Raw genomic sequence first — 26,407 nt, 5'->3', positions numbered from 1 at the left:
GTCCTCAAAGTTGATGTGTTAGAAGCAGGAAAAATGGGCAGCGTGAGGATTTGAGTGACTTTGACAAGGGCCAAATTGTGATGGGTAGACGACTGGATCAGAGCATCTCCAAAACTGCAGCTCTTGTGGGGTGTTCCCAGTCTGCAGTGGTCAGTACCTATCAAAAGTGGTCCAAAGAAGGGAAAGAGGTGGAGTGACGATTCAAAAGTGGTGAACCATCAATAGGGTCCTGGGCGGCCAAGGCTAACTGATGCAAGGGCTGGCCTGTGTGGTCTGATCCAACAGACAAGCTACTGTAGCTCAATTTGCTGAAAAAGTTAAAGCTGGTTCTGAAAGAAAGGTGTCAGAACACACAGTGCATCACAGTTTGTTGCGTATGGGGCTGCATTTATTTGCATTTTTAGTTATCAATATTAAACTAATCAGTTAATGAATAAGTTCAGCATGATTTCCCCTTGCTTTCTTTTGTTTTCATTTAACTTTTAGTTTTGGTTTATTTGTGTCATTCATTGCATGCAACTTTTTTTCAAGCCAATACAATACTACCTGTTGCACAAAATGATGATCCATAATGTCTGATATCTTAGTTTACTGCTTAGCGTAAACTATGAATGTTTATTATATAGGAAACACAGTACTAGACAACAGTTATTTAGAATTGTAATGTAGTGTAACAGCTATAATCTGATTATGGTTTCAAGTGTGAAACATCTGTCTTTATTTGATAGACCACAAATATCACGGCGTAATTAAAGTACATTATTACAACAAAGTTACAAATTCACACTACAAGCATACAACATCCCACAGCACTGCATATAAAAGGAGAAGGAAACATTACGGGCTCAGAGAGATTGCAGCTTCTTTTGAAGTCACTCGTTCTGGTTGGCTGATGGAGCTGACAGGGTTATTTTGGGACAATGAAAATGCGCTGTGATTAATGGTTCAAAACAAAAACTCTATCCCAAGACGGCGTGTGTTCAGAGGACTGTAGGGGAAGGGGAGCTGATAGTCCATCTGAGCCGACACCTCTAAATTAGTGCTGGTATCATAGATGTATTATAGAGCTCAGCCCTTACTTTATCACATACACTCACCACACAGAATAACACCTTAAATCAACCTAAGAGCATGGCATTTGTGACAGCACCTCCTGTAGAGCAGCCCCACCAGTCTGATGTCATCTGATCTCAGTGGATGAAAGCCCATCCACGGGAAATTCAGAAGCACCTTAATGGCACCTTGCCGAAACGCTCACTCGTAAGGATTGAGGGCAGACTGTAATTGGTACAATATATCTCCCCTTATCTATTTCTGTCTGGAATGAGAAAGAAGAGGTTTCCAGGAGAGACCTTTTACTCCGGTCATGACGCGGGAGAGGTCACCAATGTGTAGAGACATACCTCAAACATTTAAATGCATTGCATGCTGCAGTTGTAAAGCTCCCTCATCTGCTGTGCTGTGTCATATTTCAGCGAGGTTCGACAATGCTGGTGCTTCACAGCTCACATAAAAAGGCTCAATTTTCTTCTATCCAGCAGAACCATTGTTGAGTGCTCTATCTACTATCTCTGCTGTACTCATTTTGGGTACCTCACAGTAGCACATTGTTCATTGTCGCTGGCTTAAGAGATATTAATGAATATGATTGCTCTATCCTCCACTTGCGTTTGGACTTGCATCTGTATTTGACTTGGGCTGGAAAATCTTTGGTGCTATAATTTCCCGTGTGTCTACTAGATTAAAGATTTTTGGGATATTTGTCCTTCTAGTAATTTTGAATTATTCAGAAGGTTACAATAAATTAGACTTCATATCTGAGTCTGACATCTGTCTGTCTCTGTATTTTTCTTTATTTTTCATTTCAGATTCAGAATGCTGATGATGTGTTGATTACTCCCCTGGAAAAGTTTCGCAAGGAGCAAATCGGTGCTGCGAAGGTAAGAGACCTCCTCCACGCGCAATTAGCAATTGAACAGCGGAGGATATTTCATGTGTTCTGACACCCTCGCCTCTCGTCCTCACTCCCCTCATCTCCCCTACAGTATGTAAATCATTAATTAAAAGTAAAACGTGACACTGCTAAGAGAAGTGGCTTAATCAGACTCATAGGGGATACAAATAAAGACATCAGTTTGCAAGTGTGATATTAAAAGATATTAAGACTTGTGAGTTAAAAAGATCTTCTGTTTTCTAGGATGGCTAGTTTATGTTTTAGTTGAAGGTAGCATATTGAACTGAAGAATTATTCGTCTTTGGCAGACACATTACTCACAAATAGAGCTGTGAGTGTTTTTTTCAAAGATAATTCAGTACAAATTATATCTTGCAAATTACATATTAGATTTTGAAAATGATGTGATGAAAATAAGTATGTCACAGCCTTCTGTAACACAGTCTAAGTGCTGTTCCTCCTTCAAAGATACTTCTACATGATCAAGCAACAAGGACTTCTTTAATGCATTTGTAATCAGATTACTGTAATCCTGTTAGATGTAATGCATTCCTCCCTAACCTATTGGATATAGAGGACTGATATCAGTAGGGGTTCTGCATAATGTAGCTTGAAGGCATCCTGGTTCCACAGTGGATATGTTGTTGAAGCCAGTGTTGACTGCAAAGAACAGTGTGGGCTTTTTGCTACAAGCCATGCTTTCATTCCTGGCCAACGCAAAGGCACAAAATGAAAGCACGGCAGCTTGTTTGTGGTTATTCCCTTGGTGGGATCACACACGAAAAGCTAGAAGAACTCAAGCCTCTCCACAGATCTCCCACTGAGTTTCTGAGTCCATCACTAACTCTACGCTCGGCTCTGTGAATCATTCGCACATCTTTACATAACCCTAACCCCTGTGAGGGACATTCCAGCCTCAAAGTCAGACTCTCACCCATCTTGATTTATTTTACATGACTTGACAGCAACTGGTCTATAAAAATAGTCATTTTACTGTACTTCATTGGTGTCCTCACAATCCAACCTGCAATGTAAAATAACTATTTTTCTTCTTAGTGCTGAGTTGTGAACATCAATCACTCTCCTTTTTACTGCCCAGACTAAATAACCATTGTCGCTTAATGTCTCGACCATCACATGTATCTACCATAATGAAATCGCACATTTTGTAGCCATCTCTTTCTCTCACTTCCCCCCATCATAGTGCTCAGTGTTATTGCACTGACTCTCCATGTTTATAAAATGGTTTCTTAAAAGCCACAGCCCCTGTCACTCCCACTACCTCTTATTTCCTCCGACCACTTCCTCCTAATGGCTCTCTCCTCCTACGGCCCATCCCCCACTAAACATTAGCCCAACTAGAGTGAGATAAAAGGCAGACATCACGAGTGACTGAGCAACTTTCCACTGTTCCGAGAATCTGGAGAGATCTGCAGGCTGTCTGACCCTTACAGTTACTGCACTTCATGTCTGAGAACGTCAGATGGACAAACGGGGAGCTCTTGCCTTATTTGGGTATACTGCAAGTAATCCCACTGAGGTTACGTAGCAGTGTATCAGTTTCCTAGGCACAAGCACAACACTTCCATGACCATAACACACTAGCAGATTGACTGCAGCACTACAGGACATATTAGGCACAGTCTGTTTCACACAAAGCTGAACCAAGTGTTGGAATAAAACCCCTTAAACTTTGCACAGTGTATAACAAATACACACCAAGAAAGCCACAAGAGTTTAAACAGTCATGTATTTTCACTGGAACATGGACATAATCATATGTGCCGGCTGCCAAACCGAGATGTAGAACTGAAATTATTGTTACACCTTTTTTTTTTATTTCAGATACATTTTTGTGAGCTGAAAGTTCTGCATTCTCAGGCAAAGAACAATACCTTCAGAACTGAAATAAGGAATGAAACTCTGTCCTGGTTTCAGTGTGTATCTACCGTTCTTGGCACTGTTTCAACACAGTGAGCTCTTCTGTTCATCCACTAAATTGCTAACTGATCTCCTACAACTTAGACCTCAACCTTGGGCCTCAACTCTCACATAGACCTGCTGTTTTTTTTCCCCCCACAAACTGAGATTCATTGGAGGTAAACTGCCTTAAGCTGGGTCCACAGTATTTGTGTGTGCGTGTATGTGTGTGTTTGTTTGTAGGTTGTCAGTTTTTTTTTTAGGCCTTGAAATTTAAACAGACCCCAGGGACACTTTCTCAACAAAGTACTAGGGGGTGTCCAAATAATGGGTGGCATTCTTGCTCACTGAAATTTTAACAATATTATATTCCCTTCAAGGATCGTCAACATTAGGGGCACCATAGGGATCCCACACTAGCTGAGTGTGAAGAATCAGTGCAAATAGACCCAGATGGGAGTCAGATGGCCACCGATAATTTGAGCTGTCCTCATCCTACAAAGGGTGCACAGACATCAGATAATTCTTGGCTAGTTATGGTCTCCAGAGGCAGAAATGACATTTGCATTTATGCTCGGAAATCTGAAAATATCCTGAGACGCTGTGGAGTAAAGGGATCAATTGAAGTGATTTGGGAATATTCTTGCCAGGTGCGGGTTACACTAAAACTTTTCATATCATACAAATATGTACAGTACATTTTTGTATTTGGATTAACCTTGGGATGTTGTGGCAAGTCAGTAGAACTCGAAGAACCTTCTTCGTGCACATGACTAAAAGCCCTCTCTTCTAAACATCTCTCTAAAATTTATTTTTGCAAATAACAGGATCTGGGCAAAAGCGAGCGTTAAATTAATTTTCAGTGGAATCGAATTGTGATAATATGATTGCATCATGTTATCATTTTACAAAATGTCTGGGGATCAAAATGGCGACAGGTTTAGTCTTGATACCACCAAATGGTCCGAGAGTAAGAAACCTTCAAATATCACACATGATTTTAATTGATTATCAGAATTGTAATTGATTTTTTTCCACTTACCTTACCCTCATCAACTAATCATCTGAGCACTAAACCTTTTACACTGTTTATGAATCATAGGCTGTGGCAGTTGCCCACCGCACAGCACAGCACAGCACATCCCAGCTGTAACAAAATACCAGATGATCAAAGATGGAACTGATGTCCTGAGATATGCTAATCATATTGCATAATAAACACTAATATATTATTGATTAATAAAATAAATGCACACTGCAGTAAGATAAAACAAACTTTTAAACACTTCACCAGTGAGAGAAAAAATGAATTAAGACAGCAATGCAGAAGACGCCAACATCATGCTGCAAAAACTAGAAAATGCATGAATAAGGTGATGCAAATTGAAAGTATTTATTTCCATTATTCTCATGTCTGCCCCATCACTTTCCACTGTGCCTTACCCAATAAAGCAGAAACACCATTAAAACAATCTTTCAGAAAGTAATTACTTTTTCTCCTGATCACCAGAATTTCACAAGGCAGTCTTTGAGAGGTCAGTCCTCACCTATTTGGAGGCAGCAACCACACACTGTGAACATATTAGCTTCCTTCCTTTTGCAAAAGCAGCATGTATTAAATTAGTTTATATACAAACAGCAACATTGCACATAATTAAATTGAAAAGCCCCAAAATATTATGAGTCATTATCCATTATTCTTGTCATGAAATAATTAATGCACAACGAAATTAAAGACAAGCAAATCAAAACTTTTTACATGATGTACAAAACAAATGATTGATTCTTGAGTACTACTAATCTCACTGTATTCATGGCAGATTTTAACCTGAGAATTCATGGATTTCAGTTTTAATCTAATAACCTTTAATCTAACCGTCAGTTAGTCATGCACTGCAGTTGAGCAATGACTTCATGGAATCATTTTGAAGGATGAACTGACATAATGGCTTGTAGTATTACTTTATTTTCTTCCAGTGTATTCACTGTTCTCTGGAGAGAAAAGTGACACTGAACACAGGACTGAGTGCTTAGGAAAGATTCACCACAGAAAGGGAATGACCTGAATCATGTCAGTCTTCCCTGTGTTTGGGTTTAATAAAGCAGAATTGTTGTGAAAATGATCTTCATAATAAAAAATAAAACACACAGGTCTGACCATTAGAATGCACATTAAATGCATAACAAAACAAACTCAACTGACCCTCATAAGAAATATGTGGGTTTATCCAGAAGATCGTTTGAATACTGACATTAAAGAACTTACTGTTATCTCGCTCCTTAGTCATGGACTTACTCAAGGGCAACACTGACCAGTGACGTAGTCCAAAGCAAATAATCATCGGATGTGTCATCTTAACAAGAAGTTCCTTCTAACTTGAACTTCCAAGTTGTCTTTTCCCACTCATTATCTCTCTGGTTAGGTGGTGAGAGCGAGGTTTAGGTTGACAGGGAGAAGCCTAAGGCATCCCTATAGGATACAGTATAGATCTATATTCATGCAGAGCTTGTCAAAAGACCTTTTCCCAACATAATAAGAAGCTTTTGAAGGTTGATTTTATAAATATAACAGCTTTTTTTCTCCATGCAGCTTTGCTCAGACCTTATAATTAGTTTCAGATCAGATACAGAGGTAATACAGAAGAAGGAATAAGAGTGTACAGTGTATGGAGCTCTTGTACTTTTATTTTTATTAGTTTATACTTATTACACCATGTGTCAGAGAGAGCAGGGGCACTGATTAGAGTTATTTTTTTGACTAAGGCTCTGCAGTTTGCCTGACACACACACAAAATGTGGTCTATTTAGAAGTCTGAGTATTTGTTTTTCAACTCTTCAGAAGCAGATGTTTGTAATTATTTCGTGTTAATTGGCCAACTTCTTGCTGTCTGTGATGTCTCGTCAGGAAATGGGATTTCAGGTAAAGAGGGAGACATTTTTTGGCTTTACAGCAAAGTAACCGAACTCAAGCTGAAGCCTTGTGTTCCCTCTGTCTCCCCTGTGGAAGCGAGACCAGCTCATGTGTGGTGGAGCATCAAAATAACCTGGCTATTGCTATTTAATCGCCATTCTGGACCCCTGCTCCAATTAGCTTTCTTTAATGAGCTCATAGAAATAGGCTGCAGAGTTCTCCCTTTCATGTCACTGCTCAGAGAATCCATTTAAAATGAACGTGTGGTGAAATATGCTGCACATGACAACGTGCTAGCCATTGATGTTTGTATTATTCCGGGGCATTGGATGCACGTGAGAAGTACAGTGTGATAGTGTGTGATATCGGGGGTTCTTTCCTCTATATACAGACACATTCAACCTCCCTTGCCGCTTACATCTGTTACCATGGTGATGAGAGGCTCAGAAATGATGGCCCTGAGGCTCGTTAGGGCCAGTGTCAAAACTGGCGATGTATGGCTAGCGTCCAAATATTCCTCCTGCCGTCTTCATGTCTTTTCCCAGCATCCTTTCGTTAGCAAACTGAGGACACCTGACCAGAAGAGAAGCTGCTTGCAGTTTTTCTTGTTGATTTCCTCCCTGCAGCGTTATATTAGCAATTAGCAAACTCACCCACAGGGATTTACCCAGAAAAGTTGTTAAGCACTGTGGCAAATGTTGGAGATGAGGGCCAGGCATGGGCCGGTGCCAGACTGATGGCAGCATTAAGGTAGGCCGCTATTGGTTTTTTTGATAACAGAATCACAGATGGAATCACATAATTGAGAATATATAACACAGATTCCATTAGGTCTGTGCTAAAAGCTGTCTGGAGATTTGAAAATATGACTGTAATAAGTAATTATGTATGTAATTATATAATTTATTCAACACACATTAAAAAGTCAATAACTATAGCAGAGTCTTACAAAGAATCTGACAATGTACAGTCAAGGAAATCTGTGTTTTCAAAATCAACTACTAACTAACATAAAATTAAAATAAATAATATATATGTAAAAGTTTTTGCACTCTACAAAAACTTGTATTCAAGTCCTGATTGGCTACTGTGCTAGATCAACCATGAGATAAAAACTAGTCACTTTAAGGCATAAGGCAGTGAATTTGCTTTTAAGTGTGTGCTTTCCTTCATGACCACTAAAAATAAAATCGAAAAGAAAACTGGGTAGGTGAAAGCAAGCAAAGTAACATTGCTACCATGTTGCATCAAACTATCCAGCCGCTTATCATATCAGTGCTCATGAAGGAGAGGACATAAGCTACTGAGATTCTTGTTCTATTGGCGTTACTGAGCATGAGGACAGGCTGCTCGCTGGCTGCGCCTCGACCTCAAGCTTGGGCTAACACTGTTGACTTGGTGAATCAGTGAATGTTTGCAGTCTCTTCACCATCACCTCCAGTATTTGGCCATTTTTTTGGCTTTTACCTTTCCTCTTTAACCTTATCCCTAACTGTAACAAAGGCAGCATCTGGCATAGGCCGACTGTATTACTAGCTAAGGTTGCTAGGTGATGTTTGCTTGTTATAGTTGCAAGAGCAAATGTTGAATTTTAGCCTGCGCACAATCAGAGTAACAAACACTGAGCTCAGACCTGCTGTTTTCTTATAGTTCGTTCAGGTTTTAACCAACAGATGTCGCTGGTGATCTTTCCAACCTAGCCACCCCACTTTAACTGTAGTTTAAAAAGCATCTCTAAAAATACATAAAAAAAAAAAATCCCAGATGCTTAGGCCCGGCAGGGGGTTCAGCTTAAGCCAGACGAGGCTCAATTTAGGCCGAGCGAGCTACCTGTTTTGCAATACATTGGCAGAAATCCTGACCCAGACAGCTGGCATCAAAGCACTCTTAACAGCATTCCACTACAGAGAAATCTACATCCGAATATTCTCTTCCTGCATCTGATTTATTCATGAGGGCGAACAAAGCAATCAGATGAGGAAATCTCCCAAGTGGTATTCCATGTGTGTTTTCTACACCACAGAGTGTTGGGAAGTGCTTTGGCTTTATCCATTCCCAGCCAGCTGATTACTCTGGGGCACTGGCATTAGTTTGTGTCAGAAACTTGTGTGCTTCAGGGTATATATCTATCCACATCTATTGTATGTCCTCTGCCACCACGTGTTGGGCTTCAAAGCCTTGTGCCTACACTGCTCCCTGCTTCCCGAGGAGAGTCTTTGCAATTTAAATAACTCATATTCCACTGTGATTGCACAAACATACCCAGGGGGGTTTGGGGTGGGAGTGCACTCACCACATGGACAAACCAACAAACACCTGGTGTTCTGCTAGGGTATCATTAAGATAGCACCAGTTTATACACGCCCTGCCTGGATCAAAACAAAGCAGGACACTTTGGGTGACTTAATCAGGATGGCTCTGCCTCACAGACTCACTGCAGCTCTGAGTCACTCCCCACTCTTTGTAAGTGTGAAAGAGTTAGTCCAGACTTACGGAGGAGTTTTCTGGCATGCTCACATTGGTCAGCAGTGCTGGGAGATTCCTGCTGTGACTGCGGGGCTCAGCTAAACCTAAAGCTCTTAATTTAATGTGATCCCTAGTGTGTGTGTGTGTGTGTCTGTGTAGCACTCATGAACGTGTGTGTGTGTCTTGGTATTTTCCCCAAGGCTCCAGTTGTATGCGTGCTCACAAAATAATGTCACGTCAACAGCAGTCACAGTGGCCGACACTCAGCTCCCTTTTTGGTCTGTAACAAAAAAAAACTTGATTCTAAAAATAAATGTATTTCCTGTCAGCATGTTATTATATTTAATCATATGTTTATTTTGCAATTCACCTGTTTATTTTCTCTTTGTTTCTAAATAGCAGTCAAATACACAATTGATTTTCTTCCCCACTCCTGAAAAGATCATTCCTGGGTCAGACATGACAGGAAAGATGGAAATAAGATGCTCCTACATTAAATTATCTATTGATTTTTGTGCTATACTTGTAATAGTTATGTAGGAGGGTTACAGTGTCTTGTGGTGAATTCCTCCGGTGTGTTTAACTGCTGTCGGGGTTGCTGAGGCAGAACACGGTTCTAGGTCGTATCAGTAGCTACTAGATTAGACTTGCTAAATTTCAGGGCCATGGGAAGGAAAACAAACAAGCAGGATCTGGTTACACTGGCCGTTTCCTCACGCTTTCCCCACCCCCCCTCATTCTGTCTCTCGACTAGCCCCTTTATGAATGTTTGCATAGCGAGATGGGCATTAAGTGGGCAAAGCTTGGTTTAGAGGTCAGTCTTGCAGATGAGACACTTGAATGGCCTCACACAGACAGGTTCTCCCTGCTTGGGCAGAGTTTGATTAAGGCTTGCAAAGTGGAGCTTTTTTTGGGGGTAAAATGTTCAATCTCTTAGTCCATATGCTTTATAGATGGGCATCTGGCATGAAAAGCCCATTTCCTGTTCCTTCCTCAGAGCCTTCTGGGACACTCTGAATCCTGGGACTCATGACTACAGAGCTTGACTTGTCTTTGCAGGTGGAGCATAACAAGGAAGAAAAATGCAAACACCACTCAGCCAGTGCTGTCTGTGACAGTGCCAAACACATTATGCTATTGATGATTTACAGTGTTATGTGTTGTGAACTTATGTCTCCAGCTGGGGAACTGTGAGAATAATGGCGTATGTTTCTCAGAAGCCCCACTGATAATGCATAGTCCTTGTTGACCACACCGACGCTGTCTCCTCGTCATTACACGGTCACATGCCACTTTTATGACCTGTAATAATCTATTGACAGGAATTATAAATGACGTGCCAAATGCTATGTGAAAATGTAGTTAGACCTCCACCTAGTGGCAGTTGAATCACACACACCCACATCAAGAATGTATGACACATGTTTGGTAATGTTTAAGCCTTTCATGTGTCTTGTGTACCTTTTTAGGAGGGGAAGAAGAAATTTGATAAGGAAACAGAGAAATACTACTCCACGCTTGAGAGACACCTCGGCTTGTCGTCCAAAAAGAAGGAAGCATATCTGCAGGAGGTAAAACCAAAACAAATTTTCTGATCCCCAACATGTCTTTGAATAATGCTGTTTTATGGTCTGCTGAGTGTCTCCTAAAAATAAAGCTATTGTTTGTGCACTATTCTTTGCTCATTTCTTCTTTAAGCACACACTGTTTCCAGGTGGTGATGTAAGCATTAACTCTCTGTCCACACAGTGCTCTCAACGTTTGACCCCTGTCTTTGTTATGGCACTGACCCTGGTTTGTTTGCTCATTCCCAGGCTGACACGCAGATTGATAAGGAGAGACAACTCTTTTATGACGCGTCCCTTGAGTACGTTTTCAAAATACAAGAAGTGCAAGAGAAAAAGAAATTTGAGTTTGTTGAGCCGGTAAGAGAAATATCAGTTTTACATATTTCTGTGCTCAGTTAGTGCTGAATGCATATTGAAGATGTAGTAATTGCCTTGCCATTTTCTTCTTCTTCTTTTTGTACTTACTGCTCATGAAAGTGGCTTTTTAAATGTCCGTCTGTCTGTTTCTTCTCCCGACTGAAGACAGGTATAATTATACCTCTCCCACAGGTATATATCTATGCTTGTATATTCCACTCATCTGTCATCTGGATCACAAATCCTCTGTAATATAGTCTATCAATTTGGGGAGGGTAGTGGGTAAAATTAGATAAAGTGGTTGTTGTCAAACTAAACAAGACAGAGTGTAAGTACAAATTAAAGCTTCTATAAAAGCCCCCGCCTTACAGATATGTGGAGTCAATTCTAACATTTTTAGTGGCAAAGTTACCAGGAAACATTAAGTTATCTAGGTGTTAAGTGTTGGAGAACGTGAGATGGGAATAAAGTGGCTTTAAACGCCCCACTCCCATTTGTTTACATTCACTGGCAGGTGACCCAGAACCCAGGCCAGAAATGTAAATCTCCAGGTAGTGCTGGGAAAAATGACAAGGCTCAACCTTGCCTGTGATGAATCTGGGCACAGATAAGATGGTTCATCCTTGAACATTTCATATACCAAGCCTTATCCTAGAAATAAAATGTGTCTGAGGAGTTGACTGAGAGCAGCTCTATGTTTGTGGGATCCTCCTTGCTATAGATGAGATCCGTTTTTTCCTCCAACAGTACTGCCAGTGCTTTTTTCCACAGTGGTTAAGGATGTTTGTGTGTTATGCAAAAAATAAGATCAATATTTGTCAGCCACAGAGAACTACAACTTTGTGAAACTTTTCTTTTTTAGCCTTTCACCTTATGTGCAGTATTTAGTGCATTAACATAAAAATATTGAATTTGTCAGATTTTCTAATTCATGTTTTTTAGTACAGTCATGTTTTTAAGAAGTTAATTAGGTTTTAATTGACAATGCAATATGTACATTAGAATGATAGTTTTAGCACAGAATTAAATTAAATTATCTTCTACTTTTTAGTCGATAGAATTATAATTAAATCCATGACTGTAAAATCACTACAGACTGGATTTCTCATGTTTTAGAGATATAATGATAATTGTGTGATTATAATAGTGATTATTGCATCTGCTGTTCAAAATAGACATTTATGTTGGATTATACCTTTTTAAAATGTGCTGTCTGGTGTGAATTTGCTATCTTTATATTGTTTATTAACTCACCATTAAATATTGTTCCTCTCCAGCTCCTGGCCTTTCTTCAGGGCTTGTTTACATTCTACCATGAAGGATATGAGCTAGCTCATGAATTTGAGCCATACAAACAGCAGCTCCAGTTCAACCTGCAGAACGTAAGTCTCAACACCTCAGGGGTTGTACACAAAGGCAACCAGCCACGTAATCAGATTCTGCAGCTTATCATACCCCGACATAACAAGCAGAGTTTTCACAAATGGATAGCTGTGTGATTAAATGAGATTTTTCGCTGCACAGAGGATCAATATTTTGTATGAGTGTTGTATCGCAAGCAGTTACTGCAGGCCATTTAATGCTACTGTGTCAAAAAAAAAAAAGTTAGAGTTGGGAGTAAAACTACATCGCCATGCCCTCTCTTTCCATCACCATGACCTCACCACTTGCAGCCTGAGGGCCCAAATTGCTCTCTGACCCAAAACGTCAGCGCCATTGCCCTGACAATTTCCACTCCGTAACCCTCTCAACATGTCCTCAGATGCAGAGAGCTCTAATAGGAGCTGGAGATGGTAAGGCTGTCTCAGCATCTCTCTAGTAGGGGAAATGAAACGGCTTCATGCTGACCTTTTTGACTCCAAAAAAGAGGATTCCTGGGAGCTTTAAAAACTGAGTCTGTATCCTAATTTTGGATCACCTCAAGTGAATTCTTCCAATATAAATTTTATCTATTTGAATTAAAAGCTGTGTTTGTATTTCCAAATGGTTTGCCAATGTGTTAGTTTGTCTTTTCCCCAGGTGTTCTCATGCAGCTGCACAAATATAAAGCATTTGTCAGACATTTTTCCTTTATTTGTTTCGGTCTGCTCCTTGAAGCTAAAAAAGTGTATTTTTGAGATGAAAAAATGCAGGTACACAAGACTTTTTCTGCAAATGCAATTATAATTTGATCCTGCATTTTCTGCGCAGACACGAAACAACTTTGTGAGCACCAAGCAGGAAGTGGAGAAACTGATGAAGAGGATAAGGTCTGCAGATCAGGACTATAAACCCCCAGGCCAGTGGACGATGGAAGGCTTCCTGTATGTCCAGGAGAAACGTGAGTCTTTCTCTCCGGGCTCCAAGCCAGGCAGGCCTTCTCACCCCCCCCCTCACTTATAAGTGCATGGTTTTACATCCATCACCATAAACATGTCTTGAGTTCTCCCAGGCCCCTGCAGACAAGATCCTCTCACACAGAGCTCATAATTCATCCTGTTTACCGATTCACTTTGATGTGCTCTCAAACAAGGGGGGAGATGCCCAAATGGTAGATTTTTATCAGCAGTGATAAACAACTTTTGATTTATCACACTTTAATTGCAAATTGATTTTCAGAAGTCTTTCCAGAGGCCTGTGATTCAGAGAAAAATATTTTGGCTCATCCACCATTTTCCTCTTTATTTTTCTGTCCTAGGTCCTCTGGGATGCACTTGGACACGTCACTACTGCACATATGAGAAAGGCAGCAAGACCTTCACCATGAGCAACACTGAAAATAAGTCAGCCGGGAAACAGGTAGTTTCGTTTTTTTTTAGTTTAGTTTTGTTTAGTTTAGTTCTGTTGATTTTTTTTACTTCAGCTTAGTTACATACATAAAAGCTGAAAAAATACTAGGCAAGTATAATCTGTGTGGGTGAAACAAAGAACCCCCTTGAGGCTTATAAGAATGTCTCACCCCAGAGGAAATGAGAGAGAAAAAAGTCTCATGACAGAATTGCAAATTTGGCACAGAAAACAGAAGACTTGTTAACTCAAGACGGACAAAAATGGTTCAAAGGTAACAAAATCGACAAATAACAAGAAAGGGAAACTCAGTGAATGAAAATAATCTTTTTACAGAGAAAGTTGTGTTGTCTTGTTTCCCACACAATCAACTGAACAGACTTAATTTATAAGCATTTACAGACAAATTAGTGAAATGGGTGCATTAGATCAACCGACTGCCACCATCCTATGGTTTTGTCATGTGTCATTCCAATTTATATTCATTAATGGATGGTGTGTTTCTTTTTAGAATGGTCTTGTCCTGAACCAGCCAGAGATGTTCAAGCTCAAGTCCTGCATTCGACGGAAAACTGATTCCATCGACAAGCGTTTCTGCTTTGATATCGAAGTGGTGGAGAGGTCTGTGACTTTGTGAATCATCTACACGTTTCCAAAAAAAATCACTTACATGGACTGAAAACATACACAACGTGTAATATTATATATAATATAATAGTACCACCACCTCCAGCATGTTCCCCATCACTAGTTAGTACTTGAAGAAAACAATTAGTAAAAAAAATGTTAGACTCCACCATTTTACATTTTAGCTCTCTATAAAAGTCATCCACATGTAAACAGTGGTAAAACCATTTTAGAAATACAATGCTTAAATGGAGGGTTAGATTTACAACTAACATATTTTAAGATTGATGAAGCGCATGTGGGAGGTTTTGTTCTCATACATCTTGTGTTTTATTGAACCCAACTGATACTGGCAATTAAGCCAGATTATCTTGGGAGTACTCAGCGTTGCAGGTGCTGTTCAGGTTTGATTAACATCTTTAAAGACTCCCTGTTTATCAGTGTTAGATGTTTTCAGCTCTGTTTGTGTCCTGCATGTTCCTCAAGCCCTCTCTCTCCCAAGCTCTTGTTTGTTGTATGTCCACAACATCGATATTTGCTCCATTTCTGAACCCATTACGTCTTTTCTCTGTGTTCATGTCAATGTAGAAATGACATCTATCGTGGAACTCTTTTCAGACCGCTTCAGTTTTTCTGTAAAGTCCGGTATGTGAACTGACCAGTGCTGCCCTTTCAGAGCAGTTGCATGTGCTGCATGTGTGCTGCTAATCATATCATTCACTCATTCTCAAATCCAAGCCTTCTAATGAAACACTGTTGCCTTCTTACCACTTCACAAAATCACTTGGTTAATATGGGCTAAAGGACACAGACATATTCCTAAATTATTTGTAGCCTGTAGTCTGCAATTACTCAAGTAATATTGATTTTTTTATTATTCTGAGAATCAATTAATCATTTTGTCTCTCTTTAGACATTTGAAATATTTTAGCCATATGGGAACATTCATAACTGATTTGTATTTAATGTCGTACTAGGGGGATAGGGTAAGGGATTGCCCAAAGATCAAACACCTTCAAGTTGGCTGCCCTCTGATTAACAGTGGCTAAACTGAACTAGTCCTCCATTATGAGAGCTTGATGTGAGCTCATTATTGTGATGTGTATTTCAGAATATAGATTAAGCTCATCACTGTGCGTTGTTATTGCACAGCACCAGCAGGGCCAGCACTGCTCACCCTTGGTGAGTGTTGCTGAGCATGGACAATAACTGCAGTTTATTTGCAGGACAACTCATTTATCATAAACCGCAATGCCCCAAGGTGCTTGTTGCAACCACAAGGACAATGTGGGCCAAGCTCCAGTCAGCTTCAAGCTCATCCATTCATCCTCATTATAATAAACATGCTGTTACATCTATAGCCCAGCCAGAATGAGTCCAACCATCTCAGAACCTCATTTTTAAAAGGTTGGTTCACCCAAATTACTAAAGGGGTACTCAGCCATCCAGATTTTGAGATATTAGTATCCTCCACCCCAAAAAATAGAATTTAATGTGTGGGGCTCAAAGCAATAAAAAAATAATAATTAAGAAGTCACTTCTTTCTAGAAAGAGTGTCTAGTTAATCCACAGACCTCACTGTTTTCACAGCTTTCATAGGGACTTCAGCAAAAGTACTTCCAAAGAAAACTGATAGCAGGGTGTTCTGTGAATTAGATTAACAGTGTCACTGTTTCTAGAAAGATTGTTGATTATTTTAAATGTTTTTAAGGTTGTGAGCATCGCAAATTAAATTCCTTCAACCCAAACTGTATTGGGGTGGACGCATAATTATATATCAGAGATAGATATCTCAAAACCTGGTCAAATAAATCCAACACTGTCTGCATGGCGAGATACCCCTAAGAGGTAAGATTAGAATTAATTAATTTGGTCAATATTAATCACAACACATGCAACTTGACATGGCTCCATGCTAGTACTAACTATCACTATTGGGTGGGCTTTGGTTTTGTTTGCCAGTACCATCACATAATGTTATCATTAGGTGTTACTACATCCGGTAGCACTGCTGTGTATCAACTGCAGATAATGCTCAGACCAGTTTCAAGCTATGTAGCAGGTGAGACATGAGACACAACAATTGCTGTGCTATAGAACACAGACAAGATGAAAGTGTATGCATGTTGGGTGCAAAAAAATGAGTCACTCTAATATTAAGCACATGTAGCATTTAATTGGGAGTGGAATGTGCAGCACCACGCCAACCGAGGGCACAGTTTGAAGTCAAGCATTTGCACATGAGCTATTTTAGTCACACTAGTCCTTTTATAGAGGTCTCAGCCAGTGTAAACATGGTCTGTCCAGGGGCCCCAAGGCAATGAGATCAGACTGAGACCAGCTTTTCTCTGAAATCTTTCCAGGCATGGCGTTATGACACTGCAGGCACTGTCAGAGTCCAACAGAAGATTGTGGCTGGAGGCCATGGATGGCAAGGAGCCGGTGAGGAACTCTGCCTGTTTGGTTCTGAAATATTCATATTTTGCTGGCTGCTGTTTGGCTGGGATGTTTTTTTAGTTGTTTGTTTGACAGAAAATACCAAAACTGAAGTTTGGGTAACTAGCACCCTCTTCTGGTGGGTACAGGTATAGTGTTTTTAAGAAACCATGACCTCACCATCCACTAGTGCTAAGAATAGGACAGTCCACTTAAAGCAAAGGAACTCTGGGAAAAACTGTGACATAAATCTCTTCTTCCTGGGATTTTGTTCAATTTTACAATTTTAACCAAGGGGTTCCGTGACTTAATAATGTTTTTGTAAACTTTCTCTAGATTTACAACCTGCCAGCCATATTAAGCAAGAAGGAAGAGAGTAAGTGTGTTTTTTGTATCTTTCTAAACCCCTCAGCATTGAAATACATAAATTCAGCTAAATAAAATAATAATAAAATATCCAACACACATATCAAACACATACTTTATTACCTATAGCTATCTGTGTTCATTAACGCAATTACTTGACATAAACACCCACTCATCTGACATAGCGGAGCCTTCCAGCACAGGGGTTGTATCTTATTAGTCAGAGCACAAGCATAGGGGAGAGCTTATAATTCCTGCATGATGTGTGGTTAACCGATGGTAATTGACGTGTCAACCTTATTCTCATGTTGTATTACAGCATTTCTTAATGAGGCGGGCTTTAACTTTGTAAGGAAATGCGTTGACCTGGTGGAGATGAGAGGTGAGGCATTTAAATCTCTCAGTTTTAATTTGCCAGATGACTTGAGTGCAGCTTTGCTATGATTATGAATAACAATGTGTTTCATTCATTAGTGGACATGACAACACATCTTACAAGAAATCTTCATTATTAAAATTCTTTCATTTCCTTTTTCATTGCCATGCAGGGATAAATACATTGGGACTGTACAGAATTGGAGGGGTCAACTCCAAAGTACAGAAGCTGATGACTACAGTCTTTTGTAAGTATCCTTAAAGTCAGAAAAAAAAAAACTCATAGCTCAGTAGAATATAAACTGCTAATGAAATCTGTGTTCAAAGGGATTGGAGACGAAATTAAAGGTATTATCAGTCTCTATCAAGCTTGGAATTATAATGCTTTTTTCTGTCCTCAGAGTCTTTCTGTGTACCCTTTACAGTATTTAATGACATTCTCATATGCATATACATAATTCTGTAATTTCCAAATGCTTTAATGACCTTTTTTTTTTGTAGCTTTTAAAGCTCTAGTGTATGAACCGCTCATTTTTTAGAACCATCTTAAATGGAATCTAGAGCTTTAGCAAACATAATGTGACCAAGCAGAGTGAGGAAAGAGGTCCTCCTTGTGGTGTGACAGTGTAACAGCCATCTGGCCTCACATTGCTTTGTCATTACTTTATTAGATGACCCACGGTAATCCTGTTTGCATACATTTGAACAGGAAATGTCTGAATGATTTATTAAGGTTTCTCTGAAGCTTGATCTCCATCTCTGTGAGACACCACACATGCACTCTTGTGCTCTTGCATTTATTCCAGAGTCCCTTTACACAACAGAACAGTCAGTATTTTCAATGCTCATTTAAGCAGCCTGCCAGGTCATGTCTGGCTGTATTGCGTTCTTCAGACACTTTACAGCTTTCTCATTTTGGTGATTTAAAATAAAATGTGTTTTCTAATAGCCTCCAAGGCACCAGTGGATATGGACCTGGATCCGGAGACGTGGGATAACAAAACTATCACCAGCGGTCTGAAGAATTACCTCAGGTCAGCTTGCCCCACCAGCTGTGCGTCTTTAGCTGTCAGGAATCATCATTACCTCCATAATGCCTCTTTGAAACCTCCCTGGTGTTAGTCATGCATTCAGTGCTGCCAGTGACTCACAAAGAAAGGTGGCTGAATTCAAAAGACCCATGTCATTCAGGAAATAAATGATAACTGTTCTCTTTATTTACCAGGTGTCTCTCTGAGCCTCTAATGACCTTCAAGTTCCACAAAGATTTTATCATGGCTGTCAGTAAGTTCTGAAAAGTTATTAACAGCTATAATATAATTATATTTTATATTATCTTTTAACTGCTCGTTTTTTTTTAATTATTTTACATGAAAGAGAGATTGTTAAGTTGTCAGGTCAAATATTGTTTTTGATCAAGGATGTATATGGCTAAACTGTATTTGTGTCATAAGATAGAAATATGAATTTGAAAATTCTATATTTTTAGATATATTTTGATCAGATGAACATATTGTGCATCTAACCTTTTAAATGGGAAATGAGTTTGAACTGAACCGCATTTCAGATATATTATATAAAGTGAGATAGCTTTGTGGGCACTACATTAGGGCTCTGACAGTAGGGAAATCAAGTGAGGGAAGATAGTTCTAATAGTTTCTCAGAAAATGCCTACATGCCATGTTAATTAAGCAGCTCACATACTGTCAAATTGACAAGTTAAATTGATTTAATCTGTGCTCATTTGCTTATTTCTACACCTCTGGATATGGTGTCAAAGGTAATAATTATTAGTTAATAATAAGTAATAATTGTCAGCTTTGCCTTTTCTGTCTAAATATTCAAGCCTCTTGATCATTTTAGATCCATTTGCCTTTCCACAGAGTCAGATGATCAGAACTACAGGGTGTGTGCTGTTCATGCTTTGGTTCATAAGCTGCCCGAGAGGAACAAGGAAATGCTGGAGCTACTAATAAAACACCTCGTCACGTACGTTTTCTTGTAATGAATCAGTTACACTGCAGCCTTAAAGGATGAGAGGAGATAAAAAACACTGACTAAATTGTCTTCACAGTTCAGGGACACCTTAATGCATTTATAGCTGTCTCTAAAACTGTCAGTATCTGGTAAAGAAAACAAAACTTGTCACCACATTGTTAAGACTTTGTATTACGGGTGTATCAGCAGAGAACAGCATCTTACACTTCTCTACCTGCAGAGTTTCCACACAAAGCCAGTACAACCTGATGACGGTGTCCAACCTGGGTGTCATCTTTGGGCCTACGCTGATGCGGTCACAAGAGGAAACGGTGGCCGCCATGATGAACATCAAGTTCCAGAACATTGTGGTGGAAATACTCATCGAGAACTTCATCAAGGTCAGTCATTATCTGGCTTTGGACATATACATATATACATATACATTTATCATTTTACCTGCGCAATTTAACCTATTGTACATTGAATTCTTACTTTTTAAGGTATTTTATTTACCCGTTCACCTTACCATTACTCTTACACAAGCTTTTCCCTATTTCCAAGGACAGATTTATGGGCAAAATCCTGATGATGTGCAATCTTTTTTATATTTTGCAAAAATGATGCAGGTTCTATCTTGATTTCATATTGCAGTATTGATAAACTGTATGTCTCAAGGTATATATCGCTATTTCATCAAACACTGGGTAGTGATTGCCTTAAAAGATTGGTAATAAACTTAAAAATTTTCAATAATCCAATATGTGCAAGGAATACACAGATTGTGTTGTTGTGTTGAGTAATCTGTTCTCCTCTCTGGAACTCCAGATCTTTCACCAGCCTCCGGATCCCAATGTCCCCCTGCCCCAACCTCAAAGTCGGCCTGGCTCTCGCAGGAGTAGGGCCATCTGTCTGTCCACAGGGCCCAGAAAGCCCCGCAGCCTCTACACCCCAACATTGTGCCTGGCAGATGCAGAAAGTGAGTACCAAAGCAGTGATTAGCGCCACAGGTCATCACACCACAATTTCCCAAAACCGATGGGTGGCCTTTAATATCTATCAGACATCTGCACATGCAGTCCCACAAAATCTCTGAAAGATTCACCTCTTATTAGCTGGTTTCTCAACTATTTTAAATGGAAAGCCAGTATAACCCTTGCAAATGAATATTATTTTGTCTTTCTTTAAGCCATAAAGTAACCACAGTCACTTCCTCACTCAGCAGGTTTTAATGAGGGCCTTGTGTGCCTCTTCTCTGGTCCCTGCATAGGTGACACTTTTAGCAGCAGTCCAAGCAGCACCCCCATGGGCAGCATGGAGTCTTTGTCCTCCCACTCCTCTGAGCAGAATAGCTCCTCCAAAACAGCTTCCTCTGCTCAGGTCAAGGACAAGTCGCTCCTGGACCTCCACCGAACGCCATCACAGCTCTCAAATGGCCCCAGGAGCACTGTATGTGTCAGCAGCCCAGAATCCAGCTCCAAGGAGGATGCAGGGCGTACAGATGGAGAGTCGGAGGACGCTCTCAGCCTGTCCTCAGTCAGCACCACACCTAGGCTGTCTCCTGCTCCTAAAAAAGCCCCCCACTGCCGCACTGACCTCAGGCCCGCACTGCTAAATCGCTCAGCTGCTCCCTCTCTGAAATCACTGCATATATCTGAAGGTAGGATAATCAGCAAGTAATGCCACTTGATGCTTGCCTGTCATTAGTTCATTGATTTTGTTTCCCCTGCAGTAATGAAGTGGAAAGAAACCTCATCAAAGTGTCATTTTCAGGACAGAATTCATAAACTGGACAATTTTATTGTCATAACTTATTACTCTGTGACTTAATGCTTTCAAAGATGGACAGCACCCCCTTGACTCAGGCATAATATTAACAGCAGTGTTAAAATATTATTTACATGGCTCATTTCCTGCGTTACTTGCAGTGTGTGAGCTGTTCTCGTATCAAACTTTAGTGTCTTTGTGTCATTTACATGGAGACAGGAGTTATTGTGTGTATTTCTCCCTGAAGGCCACAGGAGCTGCTCTGGATCTGTCCAAAGTCTGTCAACAGTGGAGCCCAAAGAGAGTTTAAAGCCTACTGAGCACCCAGACCTTCCACCAAAACAAGTGATCCGCCGCAGGATGGACACCTCTGTCAGCAACGGCTACCAAAGACCTGGCTCAGTGTAATGATTTATAAAAAACTATACATTTTGGTCATTATAATGTTATCAACTGCTATATGTATGAAATCTTATCTTGTGGACATTTTATTCATTATTATTCACCTGAAACCCAGTGCTGAAATGATTAGTTAAATAAGTAATTAAACAATAATCAGAATTGTTCACTATTTTCTAAGATTTTATAGACAAAATGATTAATCAACTATTAAAAACAACAACAGACAGAATAATTAATAATTAAAACAATAGTTGGTTACTGTATTTATGGATATATATGTACATATATATATGGGTTTCCCCACAGAGTAACTACAAGTCAATAAGGCTTGAGGACAATAGTTTAGGAACATTTCTTTCCATCTTCCTCCCTCTCTCTGTCTCTCCCCTCTGAGTCATCAGCCTCCCCCTTCGTCTGTGTATGAGCGTTGAGCATTGAGAGGTCTCTAAGATCAGATGAGTATGTGTTAGGAGATTTATGTCTTTTCCTCTGGTGGGAGTGCTGGCTTTAATTACGCTCTGCCTGCTCTGGGGTTGATGTGACCCAGCAGCAGTCTGTACTCGTTCTCTTGGGACAAATAGATTGTTTGACTTGTCGTGTCTGAGAAGCCAGTCACATAGTCTCTCAAGTAGTTTCCTTGTATAGCACCCACCCAGCTTGCCCTAGGCTCTGTTGTCCCCTTGACTCTGAGGTTGTTGCGTGCAGGGTCAAGTGAAGTCTTGTTATATAGTTTAATTCAATTCAGCACCGTGCTGAGGTCCGCCCGGAGGAAGGAAACCTCCCGTATCGTGTCGTTACGCCTCTCACCTCATTCTAAACAATGAGGAACGCTGGCAGGGCAGAGAAAGTGGACTGGCTTGTTTTGGTTTAGTTTTGGCTAGAATTGCTCACTGAGGCAGCACTGTTGATTTTATAGATATGACAAATTGATATGTCAAAATAGATTACACTAGTATTTTGTTTACTCTGATCATTTGATCACAGGACATATTTTACTTTAGATGATGTCATTTACCAGACAGTTTTTTCAGCTGTTTATTTTATCCTTGATACAATCAAGTGTTGTGAACTCTATTGTTTTTTATTGTTTCAGGGTTGCTGCCAGAGCACTGCTTTTTGAAAATGCCTCCAACCCTCAGTCTATTCCAGTCGGAAGGTGCTGTAAAAACATGACACCATCTACCATGGTTTTACCTAAATAATCCAACTCTCATCTCCTCAAATCTGCAATGACATTGCCTGTTTTTGTTGTCTTTATAGAGACGCCAAAGCGATGTATTCCTGTGAGGCAGAGCACAGCCACGAGCTCAGCTTCCCCCAGGGGGCGCACTTCTCAAATGGTGAGTAGAGCCAATACAAGGAAGACATTATATGCTTTAGCTGATAGTTATTTTGCTGCAGAAGTGCTCACAACAGCATACATACCTCCTTGTGTATTATTATTGGACATTTGAACAGTGTACACAGGCAGTCTGTTGTGTACTGGCAGGACACAGCAAGCACTTGGCTAATTCCCACTGTTATAAATAATAAAATAATTTTGCTCTTAGCGTGAAACACCCATATGCATAGCTAAAATCCAAACAGCCCCAGGATATTTTATTGCCTCTTGCCTTTTCCGTGCAGAGATGACTTGGCACTCAACCAGTGCAGACAGGTCACTGTAACCTGGCAATGGAAAGCACCAGTGCCTGTTCCCTGTTAACACAGCCAGCAGAGCCAGCAGCTAAACGCAAAAACGTCAACAAACGCTCCCTACCACTTAACAGCAGGCAGAATACTTTTATTGCTCTCTACATTAACAGGCCATATCTCTCTACATCCTTATTCAGCATATTTGTTAGGTTGTTTTTGCTGATCATTTTTAAAGCTGTTCCTCATAATTTAGTGCATCTCTTCTTCGGTGCATTATTAATGTTGTTGTTTTAGGGTTTATACTGTGTGCGTGTCTGATTAGGAAAGGCAATTCTGCTTTCAAGACCGCTAAAATACTCCATAGGGACTGACTTTAAAGAGCAGTCTGGCCCTGAGTCTTCCTCAAGTGTTTGTTTTGCTGCCTAATATCTTTTTCCCCATATTTTTGTTTCATTTTTTTGCGGCTATTCACTAAGTCTGGGGAATACTACAACCAAATACAGGCTCAGTGATTGTAATCAGGTTGCACTAGACATCAAGAGTCTGCTTCTCTCTTCTCTTCGATTGAGGTATTTTTTTCTGTCTTTTTGTCCTGCAGTCTACGCCTCTGTTGAACCAGGCTGGCTCCAAGCAACATACGAAGGAAGAACAGGTTTAATCCCTGAGAATTATGTCGTCTTCCTCTAACAAGCTCGTAAACATTGCATCTTTTTCATGGTATCCATGGAAAGAATAATACACAATGTGGTTGATTGTTGTAATGTCATTATTGCTGGTAATTGTAACATTTCTGCATTTTATGCTGTCTTAGCAGCACCACAGTAATTGCTTTAACAGTGCTAGGAAGAAAGCAAAACAAAAACAAGAAAAAAAAAAAAACCTGTTCGTTTAATCATTTCATTGTAAAATGTTTGGGGAATCTGCAGAGATTCAGAAGTTAAGAAGAAAGAAGTATGACATTATTGTAAGATGTAAATATATTACTCATCGAATGCACTGATGATTTTAGTCCCAGTATTAGCCTACAGAATTACAAAACAATCACATCCCATTTCACAAGATTTATTTTCAGAAATATATTATCTTTTAACTTGCCATTATATCAACATAACACTTTCATCAAATTGCTAATGAAAATCTGTAGCTTCATAAACTTAAACATTTTGTATTAACTGTGATTTAAAGGATACTAATCTATTAGAATGTAATAGAAAAAGCATAATGGATTTGCACCTTAACTTTCATGTTTATGGCCTGTGATCATTGTTCATCCACTGAACCTGCTCACTGCGGCAGTGCACTTTCTGGTTAGCTACACGGTACTGTACTGTACATTAATGCTCATGAGTTCTTCTGTTGTTGCTAATCAAAAATATTTACTTCTTATAACTGTTTATTACTATAACTTATCACTTCAAACATATGTAAAAATGTGTTTTTTATGATGTCATGAATGCTATGTTCATGAGGTGGAGCCTTAGCCTTTAATGCCTGTTGTGGTACTGTACTAACTGGTACACTGGTGTACTAGTAATGACAACTAGACATGTGTCAGATTATATTATGTTATAGATACCATTTAATATTTAATTTTCTATTGCTGTCACAACATTTCAAAAGTACAAAGTCCATAAGTATCTAAAATGTTAACTTCAGTGATACTATTCCAGAAAAAGAAAGAAAATACAAGAAAGAAAATCACCAACAAACCTCCTAAAATTATTACAAATTGAAAGGTTACTCCAAAGTAAGGCTTTGTCTGATGGCCTAAAATGTGTTTTGGAAGGTATTTGAGATCTTGCACTTGCCAAGATCAGGATGTTCTTTTCCATTTACATATTTAAAAATGCGGGGTGGCCTTGAACATTGATGCTGGAAAAATACTCCCTTGCAGTCTGGGCATATCACGGAAATGATATCCATATCCTGAATATGTAACTTCTGGCATCCCTTTTTTATATGGCAAGCTTGTTTCCTTGCAATCATCTACTGTATCTTGACAGTGCAAAAACATGTCTATAAACAAACAGCGTGATTTATTAGACCTGTGGTCCAAATTCTTTGTCATGGTTAATGAATTGTGTTCACTGTAGCGAGAAACTCTACTGTATACTCTTAACTGTATGAACTGTTGGAGGGTAAAATGCAATTGTCTCTTTGTGTCCCTACTTTTAGACATGGTTGTATTTTTCTATAAAAAAAAAGCTATGATTAGACTGACAGATAATATATTTCACTCATAGTATAATGTAAGTTCCTTCATATCCATAGCTACATAAAAATGTTTTTATGACCTCTGCCAGGGATTATATTTTTTGTTTGTTTTTACAGCTCTGCATGCTGATCCAGAAATTTCACTCACTTGAATTAAATCTGTCACATGCATCCCATTAACGCCAGAGAACCCCTATGTGTATTGTGATGCAGATCCGGATGCAGATTAAAACATTTTAAAATCATTATGAGAATTACATTCAGGGAATTGAGCAGCCTTGGCGGAGATGTGAGTTACAGTAAGTCATTTATTTTTTCCACAAATATTTTAAAATAATTATCTTCCCAGTTTCTTCTCCCTGAAGTAGGTGCAATGAGTCAGTCTGCTATTAACCCTAAAATAATTTCATTAGTTTAAGTGGCAGGTTTCAGTTTGTCCTGCATTTCTCCTTTATTAACAATAAAATGTTGGTGAGAAATGTTTAAAGTTAAATTTTTTTGCAGCTTCAGTACAAAAATATCAATATATCTAGTGGTTATTAATACCTACTGTATATCAGCTAGTAAGTACCATCTGTACACAAGTTGGCAGGTACAATGGGAAAGGCTGGATACACCTGAAGCATACAGAGGAGCTTTATTGATTGATGCCTCTGAATTCATAAA

General features: G+C 39.5%; 1 protein-coding gene across 4 annotated transcripts in view; it reads left to right on the top strand.

Annotated features, from left to right (window-relative positions):
- The window catches only part of LOC118342222 (rho GTPase-activating protein 42), a 58,170-nt gene extending 33,802 nt beyond the window's left edge, over positions 1-24,368 (top strand). The window contains exons 4-25 of one of the 4 annotated variants that reach the window (XM_035680711.1): positions 1,869-1,940; positions 10,721-10,822; positions 11,066-11,176; positions 12,454-12,558; positions 13,367-13,496; positions 13,854-13,954; positions 14,454-14,563; positions 15,158-15,214; positions 16,933-17,011; positions 17,342-17,381; positions 17,691-17,753; positions 17,920-17,994; positions 18,696-18,780; positions 18,972-19,030; positions 19,630-19,735; positions 19,965-20,124; positions 20,552-20,702; positions 20,994-21,383; positions 21,738-21,894; positions 22,986-23,048; positions 23,153-23,232; positions 24,126-24,368. In XM_035680711.1, coding sequence (XP_035536604.1) covers positions 1,869-1,940; positions 10,721-10,822; positions 11,066-11,176; positions 12,454-12,558; positions 13,367-13,496; positions 13,854-13,954; positions 14,454-14,563; positions 15,158-15,214; positions 16,933-17,011; positions 17,342-17,381; positions 17,691-17,753; positions 17,920-17,994; positions 18,696-18,780; positions 18,972-19,030; positions 19,630-19,735; positions 19,965-20,124; positions 20,552-20,702; positions 20,994-21,383; positions 21,738-21,894; positions 22,986-23,048; positions 23,153-23,232; positions 24,126-24,214 — 2,385 coding nt within the window. In that variant the 3' untranslated portion in view covers positions 24,215-24,368. Of the gene's footprint in view, positions 1-1,868; positions 1,941-10,720; positions 10,823-11,065; positions 11,177-12,453; positions 12,559-13,366; positions 13,497-13,853; positions 13,955-14,453; positions 14,564-15,157; positions 15,215-16,932; positions 17,012-17,341; positions 17,382-17,690; positions 17,754-17,919; positions 17,995-18,695; positions 18,781-18,971; positions 19,031-19,629; positions 19,736-19,964; positions 20,125-20,551; positions 20,703-20,981; positions 21,384-21,737; positions 21,895-22,985; positions 23,049-23,152; positions 23,233-24,125 lie in introns of all 4 variants that reach the window. The other 3 variants (XM_035680710.1, XM_035680713.1, XM_035680712.1) reach the window with 3 other exon arrangements.
- Positions 24,369-26,407: the final 2,039 nt, after the last annotated feature.

Source organism: Morone saxatilis, unplaced genomic scaffold (genome assembly GCF_004916995.1).
Source record: "Morone saxatilis isolate NCDOM2014 unplaced genomic scaffold, NCSU_SB_2.0 Contig8, whole genome shotgun sequence".
Taxonomy (NCBI): Eukaryota; Metazoa; Chordata; class Actinopteri; family Moronidae; genus Morone; species Morone saxatilis.
The sequence above is the reverse complement of the archived record's forward strand: the minus strand, read 5'-3'. Positions and strand labels throughout refer to the sequence as shown.